The following is a 24,556-nucleotide window of genomic DNA, read 5'->3' as shown; positions in this document are numbered from 1 at the left end:
GGGGGTGTACTTTGAACATTTTGGGTAAGAAATTTGAAATTGACTTGATACCCATGGAACTAGGAAGCTTTGATGTAATAATCGGTATGAATTGGTTAGTCAAAACGAAATCTCACATTCTTTGTGATCTTAACGCAATCCGAATTCCTATCGAGAATGGTGAACCTTTGATCGTCTATGGCGATAAGAGTTGCACCGGACTCAACCTCGTTTCGTGTATTAAAGTTAGAAAACTACTCCGTAAGGGTTGTTTTGCGATCCTTGCTCACGTTAAGAAAGTCGAGTCCGATGAGAAGCACATCGATGATGTGCCAATTGTTAGTGACTATTCCGATGTATTTCCCGACGAATTGCCGGGTCTTCCGCCTCATCGACCGGTTGAATTCCAAATCGATCTTATTCCGGGAGCCGCACCCGTAGCGCGTGCACCATATAGACTCGCTCCATCTGAAATGCAAGAATTGCAAAGTCAAATCCAAGAACTACTTGATCGTGGTTTTATCCAACCTAGCCATTCACCTTGGGGCGCTCCGATTTTGTTTGTTAAAAAGAAATACGGATCCCTACGAATGTGCATTGATTATCGTGAACTAAATAAATTGACGGTTAAGAACCGATATCCTCTTCCTCGCATCGATGACCTCTTTGATCAACTACAAGGGTCTTGTGTATATTCGAAAATCGATCTCCGCTCGGGTTATCATCAATTGAGGGTTAAGGGGGAAGATGTCTCCAAAACCGCTTTCCGAACTCGTTATGGTAGTTATGAATTCCTTGTCATGCCATTTGGTCTCACTAACGCACCGGCGGTGTTCATGGATCTTATGAACCGCGTGTGCAAACCGTATCTCGATAAATTCGTTATTGTGTTCATCGATGACATATTGATCTATTCTAAAAATGAAGAAGAGCACGAACAACATCTCCGACTTGTGCTTGAACTTTTAAGACAAGAACAACTCTATGCCAAATTCTCCAAGTGTGAATTTTGGTTAAAGGAAGTTCAATTTCTTGGTCATGTTGTAAGTGACTAAGGTATTAAAGTCGATCCAACGAAAATCGAAGCCATTAGCAAATGGGAGACTCCTACTACTCCTACTCACATTCGTCAATTTTTGGGTCTCGCCGGGTACTATCGTAGATTCATCGAAAACTTCTCTTTGGTTGCACGTCCTCTAACCGCATTGACTCACAAGGGAAAGAAATTCATCTGGGCGACCGAACATGAATCCGCATTCCAAATCTTGAAAACGAAGCTAACCACCGCTCCTATCTTGTCACTTCCCGAAGGCAATGATGACTTTGTTGTATATTGTGATGCCTCGAAACATGGTTTTGGGTGTGTATTGATGCAACGAACGAAAGTCATTGCTTATGCTTCTCGACAACTCAAAATTCATGAACGAAACTATACGACACATGATCTCGAACTCGGAGCCGTTGTCTTTGCACTTAAAATGTGGAGACACTATCTTTACGGGACCAAGAGTACTATCTTTACCGACCACAAAAGCCTCCAACACATTTTCGATCAAAAGCAACTAAACATGAGACAACGAAGGTGGATTGAAACCTTAAACGATTACGATTGCGAGCTTCGTTACCATCCCGGGAAGGCAAATGTAGTAGCCGATGCCTTAAGTCGAAAAGAAAGAGCGGTGCCTCTTCGTGTCCGAGCCTTAAACATCACCATCCACACAAACCTTAATAGCCAAATTCTGGTAGCCCAAGATGAGGCTCTCAAGGATGAAAACCTTTCACACGAGCTCTTGAACATTCTCGTCTCTCGATTCGAAATTAGGGAGACCGGACTCCGATATTACGCCGGAAGGATTTGGGTGCCTAGTTATGGGGACCTACGAAGCCTTATTTTAGATGAAGCCCATAAGTCACGATACTCGATTCACCCCGGTGCCAATAAGATGTACCACGACCTTAAACAACTATATTGGTGGTCGAACATCAAAAGGGACGTAGCTACTTATGTTTCCAAGTGTTTGACATGTTCCAAAGTCAAAGCCGAACACCAAAGACCGTCCGGACTACTTCAACAACCCGAGATCCCGCAATGGAAGTGGGAAAGGATAACGATGGATTTTATCACCAAGCTACCAAAAACGACGGGCGATTATGATACCATTTGGGTTATTGTTGACCGTCTCACCAAATCCGCACACTTCCTTGCCATGAAAGAAACGGACAAAATGGAGAAACTTGCACAACTTTACATTAAGGAGATCGTAGCCCGACACGGTGTACCTTTATCGATTATCTCCGACCGAGATGGCCGTTTCGTTTCTAGATTTTGGCGTACATTGCAAGAAGCGTTGGGAACGCGTTTAGACATGAGCACCGCATATCATCCTCAAACCGATGGACAAAGCGAACGTACAATTCAAACCTTAGAGGACATGTTACGAGCTTGCGTGGTTGATTTCGGAAAAGCTTGGGACAAGCACTTACCTCTCGCCGAGTTCTCTTACAACAATAGTTATCACGCGAGTATTAAAGCCGCACCTTTTGAAGCGCTATATGGCCGCAAATGTCGTTCACCTCTTTGTTGGGCCGAGGTAGGCGACGTGCAAATCACCGGACCCGAACTCATTCACGAAACCACCGAGAAAATCGTTCAAATCCGAGATAGGCTTAGGACGGCCCGAAGTCGTCAAAAGAGCTATACCGACAAACGACGCAACGATCTTGAATTTCAAGTCGGTGACCGAGTAATGTTAAAAGTCGCACCTTGGAAGGGTGTAATCCATTTTGGGAAACGCGGGAAGCTAAATCCGCGGTATATTGGTCCTTTCGAAATCTTGGAGCGTATTGGAACCGTTGCTTATCGTTTAGATCTTCCGCCTCAATTGAACTCCGTTCATCCTACCTTCCATGTATCTAACTTGAAAAAGTGTCTTGCCGAACCCGATATCGTCATCCCTCTCGAAGAACTTACTATGGATGACAAACTTCATTTTGTGGAGGAACCGGTTGAAATTGTGGACACCTCCGTCAAGACATTGAAACAAAGCCGAATCCCGATTTTCAAGGTTCGTTGGGATGCCAAAAGAGGACCCGAGTTTACTTGGGAAAGACAAGATCAAATGCAAAGGAAGTATCCTCATCTATTTGTGAATTCAGAAACGCAAGATCTCGAGGAAGAAACAACGACTACTACGCCTACTTAAATTTCGGGACGAAATTTCTTTTAAGGAGTAGGTAATGTAACATCCCACCTTTTTCCGTTTTCTTTTCCGTTATACTAATTTAAACTCCGTTATATGTTTATAACATCTCCCGTTAATACGCGTTTTAAAATATTCCGTTTAGGTATTTTCCGCACCCGACTACAAACTCGAGGGACTAAAATTGACACGGGGCAAACTAGTTGACTAGGTCACCTAGTCTACCCCAATTACCACCATTCAACCATCTCTCACTCTCTCTCTCTTTCTCTCTAGCAAGAACACACCCAATTTCCAAATTCATTCATTCATCATCTAAATCCGGATTAGGGAGCTAGCAACCAAATAAATTACATATTCTTGATCCTCTCATCATCCTCTTCGATTTGATGCTAACTACTTCGATTTTGGGTAACATTTCTAAAACACTAGATTTCTTTAAATTTGTGTTCTTGACTTAAAAGTGTGTTAATTAGTGTCTATGGCTCATTGTGATGTCGTGTATGTAATTTGTATGCTCGATTTGTTGTTTTTGGTGTAACTAGCTTGAATATGAAAATTGCTTGCTTAATCTTTGATTTTGGATGATTTAAAGTTGTTTAATTGTTAAAGTTCATGTATTAAATGTGTTACTAGCATCATTAGCTTCAAATTGATGTGTAGGTTGATTAAGAAAACTTCAAAAACATGATTATTGATTTTGAGATGTTTGACTAGGGTTTGATAGTTCTTGACATGAATTTTTGGATGCTTGAATGTCATGGAATGTTAATTGTTAGTGTTTAGTAGTAATGTATGCTTCATTACCTTCAAAACGGCATATCATATGTGTGAATTGGTTTCCCGAAACTCAAAATGCAATTGATGAACTTGAAACTTAGGAAATGGACTTTTATTGTTCGCTTGATGAGATTTCGGCTATTGTAAATGATGTTATTGTTGGACCATAAGTGCTTAGTTGTATTCCTCGTCAAAATACCTTTCCAACGATATATGATAGGTATTATAAGTGTTTGCGGGTCAAGAGTTGGGTTGGAAAAGGTTTTGGTTCGTGCATACTTTGAAAACTGACCAGAATTTCTCTGCCCAGATGGTGGCGCGGCGCGCCCCATCCCCGCGCGGCGCGCGGATTGGCCTGGTCAGATTCTGACCTCTTTGTCCCATTTCACGTGAAATGTTTGACTAGCTACCGACCTCCGATTCACATGAAACTTGTTCTAATATACTTGTATATGAATAATTAGCATAGAAAAATAGTCCGGGACCCGACCCGAACATGTTGACTTTTTCGTTGACTTTGACCCGACCAAGTTTGACTTTTTGTCAAACTTAACCAATTAATTATGCAATCTTTCTAACATGATTTTATACTTGTATCTTGCATGAAACTTGACTAATTGATTCACATGCTATATTAATCGAGTCGTAACGAGCCATAGGACTAATTGAACATCTTTGACCCTTCGTGACTATCGTTATTGATACAACCTAATTGTTTAGGTCGAGACTAGCATTGTTCTTTGCACGTTTACTTGTTGAAGTACTATTTCACTCTTGCAATCAAAGGTGAGATCATAGTCCCACTTTTACTCTTTTTGAACTTATATTTGGGATGAGAAAACATAAACGATTCTTTTGAACTAAGTGAACACAAGAACGGGAAAACAAACATTCTACATACGAGTTTAGAACAAAAATCCTCAATTCGATTATCATTAGTTACACTTGCCGGGTGTAAGCGAGAACTTATGTTATATGGCCATATGGGTTGACAACCCTCATCTTTGACGGTTCGCTACCGTCTACGGATGAAATATATTTTCGAGAATCAGTGTTTGTTCTAGCACTATGGATGGGGTATACAATGGAAGGAATGTTAAGCTTTGATAATTGGGTGCTCGTGAAACAAACTTTTGGAATGTATTACTATTATTTCTTTGATGCAAATCTTGTGGTTCACTTGTACTTACTTACTTAAACCTATGATTTCACCAACGTTTTCGTTGACAGATTTCTATGTTTTTCTCAGGTCCTTGAACGATACATGATACATGCTTCCGCTCATTATTTTGATACTTGCATTGGATGTCGAGTATATATGCATACATGGAGCGTCTTTTGGATACTTTTAAATTGTGTCGCATAAGTTTCATTTGTACTTAAAACTTTGTATCGTAACTTGTGGTGGAACTATTCTTGTAAACTTGAACAACCTTTACATTTGAAATGAATGCGACATATCTTTTGGTCAAACGTTGTTTTAAAGACTTATGACCACGTAACGGGACCTAAGTAGACGGCGCCGTCAATGATGATTTGGTCGGGTTGCTACAGATGGTATCAGAGCGTTGGTTGTAGGGATTTAGAGTTCATTAGTGTCAACCCCGAGTCATAGGGTACATTGGTGAGTCTAGACTACAACCGGCATATAGACTTGAAGTAGGAATTACTCGACTAATTGTGCATTTATACTCGAACGCTTCTACTCATATCTACTCTTAGTTCATCTTAATCTCACGTTGTTTAATTTGATTGACGCGCCACCTTGACTATATGAAATGATGTCGAATGCACATATGAATCAGGGCAATATAATTTCCGGGATTATATTACGGTGACTCATATGAACGTTCCGACATTATGACATAAAGAATTTAAGGCGAGTCGAGGAAAAACTTCTCTTTATCTTTATTCTATATCACGGTTAGTATTATTGAGAATACTAATCAATGATATTCTTGTGTCTTGAAGGAACAATGGCTCCTCGTCGTGTACGCCGCAATGAAACTCCCGAACAAGCTCTCGAACGGATGATAGCCACCGCCATAGATGCGGCCATGGCCGGTCACTCATCCAACAACAATAATAATAACAACCACAACAACAACAACAACAACAACAACCAAGGAGCCGGTAACTCTAGCGAAGGGTGCTCCTACAAAGCTTTCATGGGGTGCAAACCCCACACTTATGATGGAACCGGGGGACCGGTTGTGCTTACTCGTTGGTTTGAACAAATCGAGGCCGTCTTTAGCATAAGCGGTTGCCGGGATCAAGACAAGGTCAAATACTCCACTCACACTTTCTCCGGAATTGCTCTAACATGGTGGAACACCTATGTTCAATCGGTGGGTACCGATGAAGCTCATGCCCTCTCTTGGGCCGATCTAAAGGAAAAGATGATTGTTGAATATTTTCCGCGCGAAGAAACCCGAAAGCTACAATATGTGATTTAATTATTCCATCAAAACGAACAGTTAATCATTTAATCAATCAATTAATATTTCTCCCAATCTTGACATATATAATCTGTTTTAACAGATACAGACTAATTCATCAATCAACCTGGATTTGGTGACATAACGTGACGAATAAGTGATAGAAGATTTATTTTGAAAGAAAGATTATCGGTATAATTTCGTGTAAAGTATTGAAGACATCGGTATAATATACTCTAAAAGTACTTAATGCTAAATTAGAAAGGAAAAAAAAACCTTTAAACACACTGATGACTATTGAATTGTTTCTAAAGTATAATTTCCTTGATACTTTGCATCAAATACTAACAAGCAACACTATGTGAAATATATGAATCACATTGGAGGTCTTAAAGTGGCTGCAACACCAACTCCATGATTTTGAGCCATAGGCCATGACATGATGTGTAGTCCTATGCACTCTTGTTGATTAACAGCCCCAACAAGAGTCTCCCTTATATCACCATGATCACAACAATGTATTAAACCATCTGAGCTAACCATTGTCGGTATCACACTTTTTGCTTCTAACCGCGATAGCACAACCAGGTGCCCTGTCTCAATCGAGTTTTCAAACAATTGTCTTAAACCCGCTCGATCAGCAGCCGAGTCTTTGGTCACCGCGTAAATGCACACAAAACCCTGATATGACAAAAGAACACCTATATAAGATGACAATAATACCCATGGTACTCATACGTAAAATGACAAAAATACCCCTACCCAGGAATGGAGTCATCTTATGAAGAGCTAGTTATGAACCCAATAAAAAAAACTTTTTTTTGAACAACGGTTCGGGAACCACCTGTTAGTGTAATCTTGATTAAGCCCAAGAAGAAAGTCCATGGAGCTCAAAAGATGATGCAGCCCAATAAGCATAGTCCAATAGAAGTAATGGGCCGGTGATGGAATTAATAGGTTCGGTTGTCCACAAGTTTAGTTTGACCAAATCTTAAGGAAGAATTGAAGTTGCACGTGGAAAATGGGTGGTTAGAAACTAAGAATTATTATGAAGTGGGGACCGATTCATTAGGAGAGATGGACACATGTTACCAAATAAGTAGGAATATATTTGATAGTGGAGTTTAGCACATTAACTTTTAATAGGCAGTTTTAGTTGGTGTTTTTGTATATATACGGTTTGTTTTATCATTAATAGGAGGTAGAGAAAGTTAGCAAGATGTAGTCTTTTAATTCTTTTTGTTCTAATGCTCTTTATATATTTATCTTATATATTGAGTGGTATGAAATAAATGCATGAAAGGAACTATATGTTCCAACAATTGGTATCTAGAGCAGTTAGTAGATCCTGGTTCACAAGAAGGTCGACCAAACGGAGTAGCAGAAAGGAAGCGGGGATGATCACCATTGATCGTCAATAACGCAGTTAAAAAAAGTCTGGTCATTGCAGGAAGATCAGAATAGCAGTAACACGAAAGCATCAGCAGAAGAAAGATGCAAAGCAGAAGCATGGTTGATCCCAATATGGTGATCACAAACAGAATGATCGATCAGCAGAAACATGCAGTAAAATGAAAGCAGAAACAGCTGTTTAGCAAGAAAAAAAATAGCAGGAAAGCAACAGCAGGTTGCAATAGCAGAACGCGCGCAATAAGCAGTAGCAGAGGCTGATTAAAGTTCAGCAAAAATGCATCAGCAGAAAGATGCAGCAGCAGGTAATCACTGTGGTGATTAATAGCAACGAGCGGGCAGTAGCAGGTGACTGCAGCAGTAAAACAGTCACATGAAGCAGTTTAAAAAAATAGCATGCAGTAAGCAGATTAAACAGCAGAAAGAAAGTGGACATTATCAAGATTATGGGGGTGATTGTTAGTGTAATCTTGATTAAGCCCAAGAAGAAAGTCCATGGAGCTCAAAAGATGATGCAGCCCAATAAGCATAGTCCAATAGAAGTAATGGACCGGTGATGGAATTAATAGGTTCGGTTGTCCACAAGTTTAGTTTGACCAAATCTTAAGGAAGAATTGAAGTTGCACGTGGAAAGTGGGTAGTTAGAAACTAAGAATTATTATGAAGTGGGGACCGATTCATTAGGAGAGATGGACACATGTTACCAAATAAGTAGGAATATATTTGATAGTGGAGTTTAGCACGTTAACTTTTAATAGGCAGTTTTAGTTGGTGTTTTTGTATATATACGGTTTGTTTTATCATTAATAGGAGGTAGAGAAAGTTAGCAAGATGTAGTCTTTTAATTCTTTTTGTTCTAATGCTCTTTATATATTTATCTTATATATTGAGTGGTATGAAATAAATGCATGAAAGGAACTATATGTTCCAACACCACCCACGCGTTCATCTCCTGCAGTTGCATAACCTGCCCCAAACTGCTGACCACGAAGAAACCCGGCCCAATCCTGAGGCATGGGCGGTCAAACCTCCCCTCCCCCACTGCCCCTCCCTGCAACGCGATGTGCGGCTTAGTGTTCATATTTATGAACTCGTTAAGAAAATTTTCTAACTCCGCCCCTGTCCCTGCATACCCGAATGTGAAGATACAAGTACCTCATCGGTTCTTTTTACGTCTAAGCCAAATCTATTTTCTCCGTATTCTGGTATCAACTCAAATGAAATTTCTGATATTCCTGGCAAAAACCATAGCCTTATCCCATGAGTAGGAATTCGAGTCGAATGACATCCATCCTAAAAAATCAATGTAAGTTTAGAACAAGGACATTAGATATTAACCTGAAATCAATTACACAAAACATAAATTAGGTAAAAGTTTCAAGAAAATATTACCAAGGAAATGATTTGTTCAGTTTGGATGTTAACGAACACAATAGGTATTCCTGATGAAACCGTTGCAGTGAACCAAGCCATGGCTCTAGTTGTTATGGAATCGATATCGTACTCATCTGAAAGTGGCATGAAAAGTATTGAACTAACAACTGTAGACCGATGGTCCGGTAGATAATTAGCCACCTTTCGTCTCCAGTTGTACCTTATCGTTTCTTGGTTAAACCCTCGTGATACCACGTTAACCGCTCTCCTACTCATGTCTACATATACATTGCACAAAAAATTGATACAATTTCAATTAAAGGCTATTAACAAGAAACTTAGTGACAAAACAAGTGTCAAAACTTCTATTTTGCATTTCAAATTGCTGGTGTAACGTACATCACTAAAATTAAAATTTATCAGTACACTACTAAACATTCTTTAGAAAGTTGTACTGTACAACTTTATAATACATATTTATTGGTGTACAAACTATACATTTAAAAATTCTTGAAAAATTTACAACTAGGAATTAGTACAATGCATTACTATAATATTATGAAGAAAGAAAATGTACCTTGAAGTTCAGTGCATTGATCAACATCCAGATCATCTAAAACCGCAATATGTTTATCATTAGAAGCAGCACAAAAACTGTACTTTCGATTCAATCTAAAACGCTTTTCTTGCACTACACAAACACGAAGATTCACCATCTGATTGCCCCTTCTAACCTTCAACCAAACAAAACCTTTTGCATTCCTTTTACTAATCTTTGCTAGTTGTGATCTAAGTTCTGATTTCACTTTAGTTGGTACAAACGACTTTTCTTCAACGCCTTCTAGAGTACAACCATTTGAAGCAGCAATGCCTTCGATAATGTCTCCTGGTAACGGCATTGAATCATCCCATTCCTCAACAGCTTCTTGTTTCACTTGTTTTACGCAAACTAATGTTTGGGAAAATCTCATTTCTTTACTTTTCATTGCGGAATAATTTTGTTTAAACATATTTGTGTTTATTATATAGGTGAAAAAGTATGTACGGATAATTCAAGAAAAGGGATTATTTAGTGTTGTAGATGATGATGATATTAAGGGTGTTTGTTTTTTAATGTGATATCATCTTAGGTTTTGTAAAGCAGCCGGCTTTCATATTTCTTGTTTCTCTGTTTCAACTTTGTATAACTAAAACCGAAGTTAACTTATTAACAGAAGCAATTTATTCTAACTAAACATATGTATTACTTTTCATTAAATCTTATAATCTAGTAACTTGTATTACAACAGATGCTTTTCATATACATTATACATTGAATGTTGAATACAAATCTGTAAGTTCTTGTCTAAGTTTATCGATGTCGGCTTGAGCACGAGATCTTTCTTCGACATCAACTGAGGTTAAATATGTAGCTCTCACCGATATCTTCTTTTCAATCGATTTTATCTGCATTTCAATAGACAAAACATGTTAGACTAATTGACTATTAACATAATAATGGTGGTTTAGTCAATATTTAGTTTTAACCTTTCTGTATGGCCATCTTGACAATCCATGTTTTCGGCAAATTTTCTTGATCACAGTGGGACAAACATTTATCTCCTTTGCAGCCAATTCTATTGGAATATTGAAGTAGTTAACTAGATCTCTCATTGTTAGTTTTCCTGTTCTTTCCCTCTGCTCAAATAGTTAAATTAAAGATATAGATCACTAAACGCAAGTAAATCATGATATTAACGAATAAGGTTATCCTGTTTAAGCTATTCGGGGATGGCGAATACTTTTAATCAGATGTAGGCGGCCTAACTGGGTTATGTGACTGTTTCTTGACCCCACCCAAGATACGCTGCTAGTGAGGTTAAAACCTAAAACCTCTTGTGAAAATATTTGGACCTAACCACTATGCTATTTTGTGATAGTTATATATATTGTGATAATAATACTGGACACTGAAAGATCAGTTAAAGTAAACAAATTAACCTGGATTGAAAGGTTGGTTCTGTTTGGATGTCTTGCTATACTCGATTCTGCTTGTGGTTGGTTCATTTGATGACCACCTGCTTCAAGAATATGTGTTCATAAGTAAAACTTTACATATGTTAGTATCTAAATTATGTTACAAAAAATTTGTTCGTGTTTGAAAACGAATAACCTGAGTCATTAGGAATGAGATCATCAGTGACCAAACTATCCATCCAATCCAACCCAACACATACGGCTTCGTAATAATTAGAAAGTGGATCTTGCAGCGTTATGTAACCATTCGTTTTTCGTTCTTTGCAGTATTCCTCGAGAAAACTCTTCACTCGAATTATACTTTCCTTGCAAAAACTGATCACAAACTGAACAATCAAGTTAATGGCATGATATTTATAGCGGAATTAATTAATAAAACTTACTCAAACATTTTGTACTCGTGACTTTGGTTTTCATTTGCATTAAGATCAACACTATACTTATCAAGAATCGCGTGACAAATAACTCCAATTCTTCCATGAACTTCAAGTTTTGTAATATCGATGCCTGTTACGAAATTAATCAAATTTGAAACGAGGAATATGAAATTAATTCATAATTTTGATGATGAAAAAGGCACAAAACACACCATTAGTATGTGAAATTTCTCTTAATACTTGACAACAACTACAAGTATATGGAGAAACTTGCAACGGCCAAGTTGAAAGTTGAATAGCGTTTTTTCCATAATTACTCGATCTAGTAGACGGGTTCGTTTGAAAATCATCTTCAAACATTTCATTGTTTATAAACGGATCAACAATCGGATCACCGGGATGCGCATTTCGAGTACCATCCACCTGTGATTGAACAATTGGAGGGTTTGGTCGTGAAGAACTTGGTACATCAATGTGATTGAGTGGTGGGGAATTGTTTTCATCTTGCAATAGATACTGTTCGTATGCTTGTAATTGTTCTAATTGATTGTAATTAGGAAGATTCACATTGGTTTCTGACATATTTTGGTGGCGGCGCTTGGTGTTAGAACCACCAAGCGCCGCTAAATTCGAACAACTTTGATGAATTTGGTGCACAGAAATTGGTCGTAAATTGAAGAATCGCGAGGGAAATTGGAATGGAAGGCGTTGTGATTTGGAGGGGTACAGAAAAGAGAGAAAAAAAAGGCGGGAAACGAATGGCGGTTAAAAACCGTTACTTGAAGTTGATGTTCTTCTATATACTCTCACAACCTAAACGAACGTTTGATCGAATTTCTCAATAAATATAAATATTTTTTAGTAATAAGAAAATAAATAACAAATAAATCCATGTCAGCGCATACTGTAAAAGATTTACACACGTCAGCACAGAATTAATCCATGTTGAACGTCAAAATTCAATTACACAAAGGAATTTTTTTCCAAAACTTATTGGATATTGGATTTAACATCGTTCCTGTTATCATTACTCCGTATTGTTTAAAGCCCACAAAAGTTGGGCTATATTAGGTCCAGTTCAAATAAAAGCCCGAATAATGATCAAACAAGACCTAATAGACCATGAATGACCCATTGAATTTTACAAAGTTTCAACTCACACATTATACGGCTTTTAATAGACACTCGTGTCAATATATAAAACTAGATGGTGGCCCGGTCCACCTCATTGGGCTAAATAATTGAGCCAAAAAAATTTAAAAATCATTTTTATTTAAAAGACAAAATATTTGCCGCCGTACTGACGTCAACATAACGTATTCACTTCGACTGTTATTATTATTATTATTAGAAATATAATTAATTAAATATAAAATATTAAATACATTAAATACATACACTTAAACTACTCGAATAAAAGTTCACAATTTCCTTTTTACTACCAAAATTAAAATTGTCGATGAAAGCATGATAGGTTAAACAGAAGTTGCATCCAATCATCCATGGTTATTAGAATAAAATTCTTGAATGTAAAACAATATGATCCGTAACTTAAAATATCAATTTGAGATAATTTTGAATACATGATCTGATGATTAACTATTCAATCGTTAATTCGGCCAATTTTTTTTTTTCTTTTTTTTCTTTTTCTTTTTTAAGATTTCATGTTATGAGTCCCTTTGTTATAGTATATAATTCAATAGCTTTAAACGAATATATGCGGCTTTTTTTTTAACAGCAGAATAATTTTTTATTATTCAATCAAGGAGCGTATTTACAGAGGGAAAAAAAACTCATTGGGCTCACCATAGGAAAAAACGAGGATCTAGGAAACGAAAAATACTAAATGGTAAAACAATATTCATACAAAACATCATAAAAACTACCAGGACCCCTGTGGAGAACACGACATGAGACAGCCAAAGGGAGGAGAACAGGTGCCATCTATTTCAAAAAACGGAAAAACCATGGAGCATGCAGACTTAACCAAAAGTAAGCAGTGAAACAAGGGAAACTACAGTGTTGGGATCCCAACTACAAAGCAGCCCACTTGCACACATTGCACACTAGCCATGGCGTACCGAGGAAGAATATATGCAGCTTTTCAAAATAAATAAAATAAAAATGTATATATCTTCAATTTAACTACATTGTCAAGAAAAATTCTTTGTTACATGGAGTATGAACCAACCATTAAAAGGTAGTGATATTTTCATTACTTGTATGTATAAATTCACTAAAAATAACTATTTAGTAGATTTAGTAGATAGATATAGAGTATAACTTTAACATTTAACATACATAATAATAATAATATAATATGTCAATTTATACGAAATGTATCAAGCAATTTAAAAACTCCTTCTCTATTGTTTCAAAACATGTGTATCGGCAGAGACATGTTAGCCATGTGTTGACTTTGTCAACCCATCCAGCGGTCCCCGGAAGAGGCGGATTCATAGTGCAAGGGGGTGGGGCGCCCGCCCCCGGTGGATTTCGAAATTTTAGTGTAAAAATTTGAATTTTTTTATTTTCCCCAAACTTAAAAGCCATTTACCCCAAACCCAAAAGTCATTTGTCCCAAACCCAAAAGACATTTGCCCCAAATTCAAAAGTCATGATCCAATAAATTTTGTTTTTGCCGCAAACCCAAAATCTTGATCTATTTAATAAAGAATTGGAGCCAATTAAACAATAAAAAAAATCAAGCCCACTTCTTATTTCCCATTTTCCCTCCCAATAGCTGAAACCCTTACCCTTATCTCATGGGAGTTGATATTTCCACTTTCAAATTTTATTCTTCCACCGTCATTTGGTGTCTTTATTCCAACAATATCCCTTGTTTGATTGTAACAAAAAAATCTGTATAACTTATCATTAAGGGTATTATAGTACATTTAGGTGGATTAAGTAAAAACAGTGGTGGAAATATCAATTCCCCTCATCTCTCATCTCTGTATACGGACGACGAAGAAGAAGAAAAAAAAAACATCTGAGTCACAAAATTCGCTGCCCATCTGCAAAAATCGCTCAACCCTTTTTCTCCTCTGTACACTATTACAAAATATAGGTAATTATTTTTGCTACTATCACAAAATTCGCTGTCCTCTGTACACTTTTTATAGATTGTAAATTTATAATTGTATTTGTTAATATGTTAATTATGTTGCTACTTGTTAGTGCTACTGTCTTTTTTATTTAACTGTTGTAATTGTTAGTGCTACTACCTACTGCCATAGTGAAAATTGTGTTTATGTAATTTGATTGTAATTGTTAATTTGTTAATAGATAGTTAATTTGTTAACAGATTGTTAATTGTTAATGATATGGAGGCTTATTATAAAAGAATGAAACCATCTCCTTCGCCTCCTATTAATGTTGTTGATATGGAGAATCTTCCATCGGATCCGGTTGATAGACCAAGAATTTTAGAATATGATGCCAATCAAAGAGACGAGATAAGAAGACAATATTGGCTTAGAGGACCTTATCAACCGAAAAATTGTTCATTTCCTACTACAAATGGTAGACGTTTTGTCAAAGGTTGGTTCGATAAATATAATTGGTTAGAGTATAGTATGAAGGCGGATAAAGCATATTGTTTGTGTTGCTACTTGTTTAGAGATCATATTGAGCACCAAGGTGGTAGTGAGGCATTTGTGATGGATGGGTTCAATAGTTGGAAAATGACCGAGAGACTTAAAGATCATGTTGGACATGTAAATAGTTTTCATAATAAAGCACTACAAAAGCGCGAATCTTTAAAGAAACCAAATGAATCTATTGTCAACGCCTTTCATAAGCAAGATGAAAAATCAAAAAAAGAGAATCGGATGCGGTTGAGTGCTACGATTTCTGCTTGTAGGTATTGTTTGAAAGGTGCACTACCATTCCGTGGTCATGATGAGTCGGAAACATCTATTTATAAAGGAAATTTCTTGGAATTGATGGACCTTATCTTATTTCATAATGAGGAACTCCGTAATCTACCGAAAGCTCCGGGAAATATCAAATTGATTTCTCCTTGTATTCAAAAAGATGTTGTTAAGTACTTTAAACAAGAAGTACTTGAATGTATATTTAAGGATCTTGGTGATGATGTGTTTGCGTTATTAGTTGACGAGTCTAGCAATATATCTAAAAGGAACAAATGGCTATTGTGTTACGATATGTTAATGCACAAGGACTTGTTAAAGAGAAATTTGTGGGCCTTGTTCATGTAAAGGATACATCTTTTTTGTCTCTTAAATCTTCCATTGATTCTTTTTTTTTTCCAAACATAAAGTGAGCATTCAACAATTGAGAGGTCAAGGTTATGATGGAGCAAGCAACATGCGAGGCGAGTTCAATGGTTTAAAAGCAAAAATCTTGGAGGAAAATAATTCGGCATATTATGTACATTGTTTTGCTCATCAACTACAATTAGTGGTTGTAGCGGTTGCAAGAAAACATTTGGCCATAGTGAACTTTTTTGACAAGATAGCGGTTTTAATGTGTAAGACCCGAATATTTATCTTGCTTGTTTGTGTATTAAGACATTCGAGATTGGGTTTCGCGGATTATTTATATAAAGTTTAAAATGAAAAAGAATCTGTTTCAGAGAGGCCGCGCGCCGCGCGGGGTAGGGGCGCGCCGCGCCGATTGCTGCTGACAGAACTCCCTTGTTTTTATTTAAATTAAATGAGGGGTAAAAGGGTAAAATCACATGGGGCCGGATTTGTGTGCCATATTAGCTACTTTGGATCAGTTTTGGATCATTTTTCATGTCCATTCATCCCTTCCAAATATTTAGAGAGAGATTGGAGGTTTTGGTGAAGAAGAAGCTCGAATCGTTCAAAGTCTCGGGTTTTAAAGTTGTTCCTTTCGTTCTCGGCTACGCGGTGATAGTATTGGTAAGCTCAAACTCCGAGTTTCAATTATTTGATTTGATATTCAAGTTAGGGTTTGAGTAAATTTGTTGTGAAACCCTTTTAGGTGATGAAATGGGTTTAGTGATGCTAGTTTTTCATATATGAAGTCATGGTTAAAAGCGTTTTAGCTAAATGTGTCGGGAACTAGTCAAACATTTTCATTAAATTGACTTCCGGGGACAGCGGGCTGTCCAGGTGGTTTGGCGCGCCGCGCGGCCACCTGGCGCGCCGCGCAGATGGCCTGCACCAGAAAATTTTTTTTTTGTTTGAAATTTCGTCGTGTTTGGTCGGTTACGGTTTGGGTTGTTACAAGTGGTATCAGAGCATGGTCTAAGGGATTTAGGTGACTTGAGATAGGTGCCTAGACTTAGACTTTTGTGTGTGCTTAATTTGTTGCGGGACTTGTAGGATTACGGGTCGGAATGGGTTTAGTTAGTGCCTTGTTTATAGGTCGACTAACGTTTATATTAGTAATGCGGATATTATTAATATATTATTTGTGTTGTGGTGTAATTCTCGCGTGTGCTTCTATCGCGTAGAATTTTGTTTGTGTTTGTTTATAGCATCGAGCGAGGCGGTCGTTGTACTAACGAGTCGATGCGGCGTGCGTGCGTAATAAGAACTTGCAGACCTTATTACGGGTGCAAATCGTGTCTAACAAGTGATGTACGACGAGTGTTTAGCAAGATGGGAGGGTGTTGTGCGTGTCGTTTTATACGTGCGTGGACTAATCGTTTTGCATTCTTTAGAATGACGACGCGAAACGAGACCGAGACGAACGACACGGAATTTAACGCTAGAGTTACGGCCGCCGTTGCGGAGCAAATGAGGGCGTTTCGAGAAGAAATGGATGGGAAGTATTCCGAATTCCAAAATAGGGGTGAAATGGAGCGTTGTCTTAAGAGCTTCATGAGGACTAAACCCCCTATGTATGATGGGAAACCGGATCCTTTGGTGAGTACGACTTGGGTTTCGGATGTCGAAGGGTGTTTTCGTACTATGGAATGCCCACCCGAGAAAAAGACGAGACTCGCTACTAGTTTGTTGCGAGGTAGGGCGAAGGATTGGTTGGATGGCAAGATTGATCTTGTCGGTGGTGAGACGTTTATGGCATTATCATGGGACGAATTTAAGGAGGGATTCTTCGAGGAGTTCCGAACTTCAGCCGATTTATCGGAATTGCGCTGTGAGTTGCGAAATTTGCAACAGGGTTCTATGGACTTGAATACTTTAAAGACGACTTTTATGTCGAAGGCTCGTTTTTGCCCGGATTATTTGGGGAACGATCGTTTGTTGATGGAGGATTTCTATCGAACTTTGAGCGATGACTTGAAAAGCAAAATTAGCCGGGGTTACGCGAAGTCGTTTGCGGAGTTATTTGCGGTGGCTTGAGGTTTCGAGTCTTATACGCGATCGAAAAAGGCCGAACCTTCAAGTGAGAGAAGGGTTATTACTTATGGTGCTCCGAGTAAGAGGACTAAGGGTCCGAGTGCGAGTACGAGTAATGTGGTAAAGGGCGCGGTGGATTCTCGTGCGCCTAGGTGTTTAAATTGTGGCGTTAGGGGTCACAAGTTGTGGGAATGCACAATGCCGAGAAGTGATGACGGAATGTGCTACTATTGTCATAAAGAGGGACATCGCAAGCCGGATTGTCCCGAGTTGGCGGCGGCGAATGCCGCAAGGAGACGTTGAGGTACGTTTCGTTTTAATAAATATGTCTTTTGAATATTTATTTATGTGGCGTTTAGGTTCGGATTTGTTAGATGCATTGTGTTGTGCATGTTGTTGTTATGGGTGACGTTCCTAATGGAAGTACCCTATGGTGACGTTTTAATTGATTTGTGAAGGGCGTAAGACTTGGTGCAACCAAGCATTCCTTAGTATTTGGGAAATGTTACTACCAAGCCACGGAAATGGATTTGGTGTTCGATTGTTAAGCGCGTGTTCGCTTCTGTGTTGAAGTGATGAACCATGGGGTTCGTCGGGTGATTGGAACCTTTGAGATCGAGTGTTTAAAATCTTGACGTATGTTGGTAATGGAGTCTTTATGACGCGACATTAGGTGCCTCTTTTATACCTACTAGCGTGGTGTCGACTCCGATTGTGTTGTGGTTACATTGTACTTAGGGTCCCGGGAGAAACCCTTAGGTACATGAGTGACCAAGTGAAACTTGACAAACTAAAGCAATTGGATAATTGCGAGGGTATGGTTTGTGTAATCGTGCTACACTTTTCGTTCGAAGTGTTTAAGGATTGATTGAAATCCTTTGTGTGCTCAAGATTAGAGCGAGGTGTGGTGATGGGTCGTGTGTACCCAATTGTTGGTAAAGTCTACCTTTGGTAGCATCGTACGGGTGTACGAGTTGTGATATAGGAACGTGGTTCCAAGTGGGGGAGTCGCACTCCCGCACGAGGAAGTTTTAGTGTGATATTTCGGATGATGCTTTTGGTAGATCCGGACACTTTGTCGAGACCTAGTTTTGGTCGATTTGTGGTAGAGTACGATTTCGGATAAATTGTACTTATGGTTTAGATTGGAATTACCACCGAGGTGGTAATGTGGTAAACCTCGTTGAGAGATAATGGTCGTGTTTGGTGAGCAAGGTGAAATCCTTCGGTTAAGGAAGGTGTGTGTCGGGTTCTCTTTTGGAGAATTCTTGTTCGGTACCTATGTTTGATATAGGTGGTTCTTGCTCGATTATGGTATGTGGTTGATGAAGCATGACCTTCGGGGTCCGCTGACTTCATCGTAGTATTGTGGATTAATGAAGCATGACTTTCGGGTCCGCTGACTTCATCATGGGAGTACGTGATTGATGGAGCATGATCTTTAGGGTCCGCTGACTTCGTCATGAGCGTGGTGTTGAGATCGGTGAAGCATGATCTTCGGGTCCGCTGACTTCATCCGGTATTGAGATTGGTGGAGCATGACCTTCGGGGTCCGCTGACTTCATCAAGAGAGTTGTGTTGTGGGACGTGAATATCGGGTTGTTCGTATTCACAATATTTCGGGTAGTACGATTGTCCCTGTTAGTTGGGCTCATAGTTTGAGGTAGTGAATGTCGGGTGGTTCGGATTCACTAAGGCTCGGGTTGTACGGCCATCCTCGGTTATACTATGTGGCGGTGGTAGTGAATATCGGTTTGCGCGTATTCACGATGACTCGGGTTGTGCGGTCATTTCGTTGTGAGATATATGGATTGGGTTGGTGAATATCGGTTTGTGCGAATTCACTAAGGTTCGGGTTGTTTCGACCATCCTCCATATGTGTTTTGGCTCGGGTTGTTTCGGCCATGTTGAGTTGTAATCTATTGGTTGTTTGATACACCAATGGTGGGGTCGTAAGGACCATGTTGTAGGAACTATCGGTCGTTTTATGCGTCGATGGTGGGGTCGTGAGGACCACGTGGTATGATTAGTGATGCGATAGCCGTGTTTCGCTCACATGTTTGTTACGGGTGTGACGATGGATGATTTCGTACACCTTGGGACTTGTGTTCCCATAGCCGTTTTGGGCGCTATCGGTTTCTAACCGTGGGTTTGTGTTGCTACGGTAGCTGCGTATGGGTCGTATTGCGCACTACAATGGATGTTGTTAAGTGGTGTTGTCCGTAAGGATTCGTTTGGTTCGGTCTTCATCGGTTCGGGTTGATGACCTTAGGTTGTGACTTAGTTGCTTTTAGCGTTGTACTCGGTAATAGTACGCTAACGGATTTATATCTCGGTACGAGAGTGGTTGAGTTTTCCCGATGTTAGGGAGGGAGCATGGTTGTAGTGCTCGGATTGTGGTTTTGATAAATCGCGGGTGACGATTTAGTTGTGGAAAGCGATTCGTTGGGAAAGAATTGCTTAGGAAAGTCGGATTGGGACTTATGTCGAGGACCGTAGGGTGAGGTCCACGTGGTTAAGTGATGAGGATCACGAGGACGTGATCGAGTTTAAGTGGGGGAGAGTTGTAAGACCCGAATATTTATCTTGCTTGTTTGTGTATTAAGACATTCGAGATTGGGTTTCGCGGATTATTTATATAAAGTTTAAAATGAAAAAGAATCTGTTTCAGAGAGGCCGCGCGCCGCGCGGGGTAGGGGCGCGCCGCGCCGATTGCTGCTGACAGAACTCCCTTGTTTTTATTTAAATTAAATGAGGGGTAAAAGGGTAAAATCACATGGGGCCGGATTTGTGTGCCATATTAGCTACTTTGGATCAGTTTTGGATCATTTTTCATGTCCATTCATCCCTTCCAAATATTTAGAGAGAGATTGGAGGTTTTGGTGAAGAAGAAGCTCGAATCGTTCAAAGTCTCGGGTTTTAAAGTTGTTCCTTTCGTTCCCGGCTACGCGGTGATAGTATTGGTAAGCTCAAACTCCGAGTTTCAATTATTTGATTTGATATTCAAGTTAGGGTTTGAGTAAATTTGTTGTGAAACCCTTTTAGGTGATGAAATGGGTTTAGTGATGCTAGTTTTTCATATATGAAGTCATGGTTAAAAGCGTTTTAGCTAAATGTGTCGGGAACTAGTCAAACATTTTCATTAAATTGACTTCCGGGGACAGCGGGCTGTCCAGGTGGTTTGGCGCGCCGCGCGGCCACCTGGCGCGCCGCGCAGATGGCCTGCACCAGAAAATTTTTTTTTTGTTTGAAATTTCGTCGTGTTTGGTCGGTTACGGTTTGGGTTGTTACATAATGAATGTTGTTTGTGCTTCTTGTAAAATTAAAGATATTTTGCTAGACACGGAGAAAACGAGGGTAGAAGAATAAATTGGTAGTGGTATACTTGAAACCGGAAGTGGATTGAATCAAGAGCTTTCTCTTATACGGCCCGGAGATACACGATGGAATTCTCACTATAATACACTTGTGCGTTTAGTTGATATGTTTCCATCCGTTATTAAGGTCCTTCAATTTGTTAAAGATAAAGGAAATAATGCTTCTACCCAAAATCAAGCCATTGGTCTTTTAAAGTATTTAAAGTCATTTGGTTTTGTTTTTAATTTGCATCTAATGTTGCGCATTTTAGGGTTGACTAATATATTATCGAAAGCTCTTCAAAGAAAAGATCAAGACATTGTAGAAGCGGTTCAATTAGTGTCGTCAACCAAAGCAAAATTACAAGAGTTAAGAACAAATGAGTTTGAAATTGTCTTAAAGAAAGTGTTATCTTTTTGAAAGAAACATGGTATCCGAATTTTGAAAATGGATGAAGATTGTAGTAATTCAAGGAGACAAAGGGAGAAAATCACCAATCAACATTATTATGAGATAAAGTGTTTTAACCAGGGGCGGATCTACCTTGTCTCGAGTGGTTGCACGTGCAACCACTCAATCTAGCCGCTGAAGTATAATTTTTCGTTGTTTTCTTTAAATTTGTGTTTTAAAATTAGCTGTAGATGTTGGGTTGCCATTTTTAATGGAGTTTTTTCAAGAAAAGGTAAAAAAACTTGTTGCAGGTGAGATGAAGATGATGATGGGGTCCACTTCTTTTCAGTTTATTACTGTACTACGCTCCGATATGAAACTTGTCCCTTCTTTTAGATTTACGGAGTATTATATTGAACTTTCATTTTAAACCCTTGTCTTCATTGTCGATATGTTTTAGCCCTTCATATTTATAATGTAATTTTACTTATTATTGAACCATCCTAATCTGTTGCAGTTATAATTAAGACAAAATTGCATGGATGGTCCATCATGTTTGTATCAAAATGCACGGTTAACTTTTATCTTACTTTTCGACTTAGATGACCCTTAACTATCACTTTTTGACTTGAATGACCCAACCACTAACACCTGTTAGTTTTTTAACGTTAAGTACGTCCCATGCCAAGCATGTGAGGGCATTTTAGTCTACTAACTGTATTATTTGTTGGAGAATAACCATAACCACACATATTAATAACCAGGAGCAAACGATTTACTTTGAAACTTTTTTTTATAATTATATTTATAATTATATTTATAATTATATTTATATTTATATTTATATTTATATATACTTTAATTTTTCCCCTGATCAAAAACATGGTATGTGGCACATTCGGTCCAACTAGCCTACCGGGTTTCTATCAGATGTTGTCCCTTTATTAACATGAAATATTCATATTGTTAACCTTTCAGCTAATGGGTCTATTATAGGCGTTGGACGAGTTGGGTAAGAATTGAAAGGGGGTTTGGATCGGTAATAAGTAGGCCAACACATTAGTACAGTTTCTTATCTCACGATAATTACGATGCCAATTTTATTTCAACATCAATGTGATTTATTTAAATATAAAGAGATTTAGGTGGCTTTATGGAATGAAATGTTCTCTGGGCGACTTTCAACCTCGTTATTAATAAAGTGTTTTTTCTGACCCACTCGTTAGAGGATTAAACATAATCACATTTACATCTGTTACTTCAACAACTATATATGTAACTAGTTTATCAGCCCAGACAATAATATTATTTGAAAAAAGTGCTTGGTACATTTAAATTTAAATCTATATATATTCTCCAACAAATAAAATATTTGTGGACTAAATTGCCCTCACGTGCTTGGCATGTGAGCGTACTTAACGTCCAATAATTAACTGGTGTTAGTGGCTGGGTCATCCAAGTCGAAATTTGATAGTTCAGGGTCATCTAAGTCGAAAAAAAGATAAAGGTTAATCGTGCATTTTCATACAAACATGATGGACCATTCGTGCAATTTTGTCTATAATAAATCTATTCTTATTTACAATTTTTATTTGAATGATGTTGAAAATGTTGGGTCTGATTTTTTTTTTTTTTTTTTCCTAATATTTTCCTTTTTGGTTTGCTCTAGTACGTATGTTCTTATAAAGTCTTCTAACAATTTATATCTCATGCTAAATTACAAGTCTTCTAACAATTTATATCTCATGCTAAATTTACACTCGTACTAAACCTTATTATAGAAACAAATAAGAAAATAAAAAGGAAAATTTTAATACCTTTAAAAGCTTTTTTATTGAAATTTTACTTAACTGTTTTGGATTTATATATAAAATGCTTGACTTTATAAAGGTTTAGTGTTATTGTTCTCGATCAAAAATTTTATCAAATTGTTAAGCTGGGCATAAAAAAAATTGTGCTACCACTGATAAATTGTTCTAGATCCGCCACCAGTTTTAACACCGTTTTGGATATGCAAATTCAAGAGTTTGGTGATCGTTTTAGTGAAGCTAGTACCGAGTTACTTTCTTGTATGTCGGCGTTGAATCCACGCGATTCATTCTCGATGTTTGATTCGTCAAAACTAATAAGGTTGTGTGAGTTTTATCCAAAAGATTTTAATAGTACGGATATGATTGAATTTGAGAATGAACTTGAAATATACCATCAAAGTGTTCTAAATGATCCAAAATTTAAGGACTTGAATGGTATTGACGACCTTGCTAGAGTGATGGTGGAAACAAGGAAGAATAGAACTTATCCGTTGCTTTATCGGTTATTAAAGCTAGCATTGGTGTTACCCGTTGCGACCGCAACAGTTGAGCGATGTTTTTCATCAATGAAAATTATAAAGTCGAACCTACGCAACCGTATTGGAGAGGAGTTTCTCAATGCTTGTGTAATTTGTCCGGTCGAAAGAGAAGCTCTAGTCGAAGTTAAAGATGAAGATGTAATAGAGCGTGTTAATAATATGCGTTTACGTAGAGGAAAAATCTAGTTTTTAGTATATTTCGTGCCCTTTTTTGTTACATTTGGTGGGGGAAAAAAATTAAGCTTTTGTTGACTATTTTTTGCCCCCGGTGACGTTTCAAACTACTTCTATATGACCAAAATACTTCGTAGTATCTTTATTGATTCACATGCGTATAAGTTTATGGTTTAATTAAATGAACAATGTTGATTGGAAAACAACAAGGGGTATAGAAGTGGGACAGGGAATGTTGGGGAGGGACAGGAAGACAAGATGAGTTGAGAGGTGTCAGAGTCAAAAAGCAAAAGAAGAACAGAATTCAAGTGTGTGTCTGTGTGTGTTGAGATCGAAGAGATCGGATGAGATCTGACGATGATCAGATCGATGTTTCTTTTTTATAAATTTATTTATATTTATTTACAGTAGT

The 24,556-nt window shown here is 38.1% G+C and overlaps 3 protein-coding genes across 3 annotated transcripts; 1 reads left to right on the top strand and 2 right to left on the bottom strand.

The window, feature by feature from the left end:
- Nucleotides 1-6,772: 6,772 nt before the first annotated feature.
- LOC139887781 (uncharacterized) lies at nucleotides 6,773-10,167 on the bottom strand. Its single transcript, XM_071870837.1, has 5 exons — nucleotides 9,759-10,167; nucleotides 9,200-9,459; nucleotides 8,941-9,100; nucleotides 8,020-8,159; nucleotides 6,773-7,078 (listed from the first exon to the last, which is right to left on the bottom strand). The coding sequence occupies exons 1-5, from the start codon at nucleotides 10,165-10,167 to the stop codon at nucleotides 6,773-6,775; spliced, it is 1,275 nt and encodes a 424-aa protein (XP_071726938.1).
- Nucleotides 10,168-10,427: 260 nt separating this feature from the next.
- LOC139887780 (uncharacterized) lies at nucleotides 10,428-12,156 on the bottom strand. Its single transcript, XM_071870835.1, has 6 exons — nucleotides 11,787-12,156; nucleotides 11,581-11,704; nucleotides 11,334-11,512; nucleotides 11,162-11,238; nucleotides 10,709-10,858; nucleotides 10,428-10,627 (listed from the first exon to the last, which is right to left on the bottom strand). Exons 1-6 carry the CDS (start codon nucleotides 12,154-12,156, stop codon nucleotides 10,487-10,489), a joined length of 1,041 nt encoding a protein of 346 aa, XP_071726936.1. The 3' UTR covers nucleotides 10,428-10,486.
- Nucleotides 12,157-12,272: 116 nt separating this feature from the next.
- On the top strand, nucleotides 12,273-24,156 carry LOC139887779 (uncharacterized). Its single transcript, XM_071870834.1, has 3 exons — nucleotides 12,273-12,397; nucleotides 14,882-15,793; nucleotides 23,601-24,156. The coding sequence occupies exons 1-3, from the start codon at nucleotides 12,273-12,275 to the stop codon at nucleotides 24,154-24,156; spliced, it is 1,593 nt and encodes a 530-aa protein (XP_071726935.1).
- The last annotated feature ends 400 nt before the right edge of the window (nucleotides 24,157-24,556 follow it).

The sequence above is a fragment of the Rutidosis leptorrhynchoides genome, chromosome 2 (assembly GCF_046630445.1).
Source record: "Rutidosis leptorrhynchoides isolate AG116_Rl617_1_P2 chromosome 2, CSIRO_AGI_Rlap_v1, whole genome shotgun sequence".
Classification (NCBI taxonomy): Eukaryota; Viridiplantae; Streptophyta; class Magnoliopsida; order Asterales; family Asteraceae; genus Rutidosis; species Rutidosis leptorrhynchoides.
The sequence above is the reverse complement of the archived record's forward strand: the minus strand, read 5'-3'. Positions and strand labels throughout refer to the sequence as shown.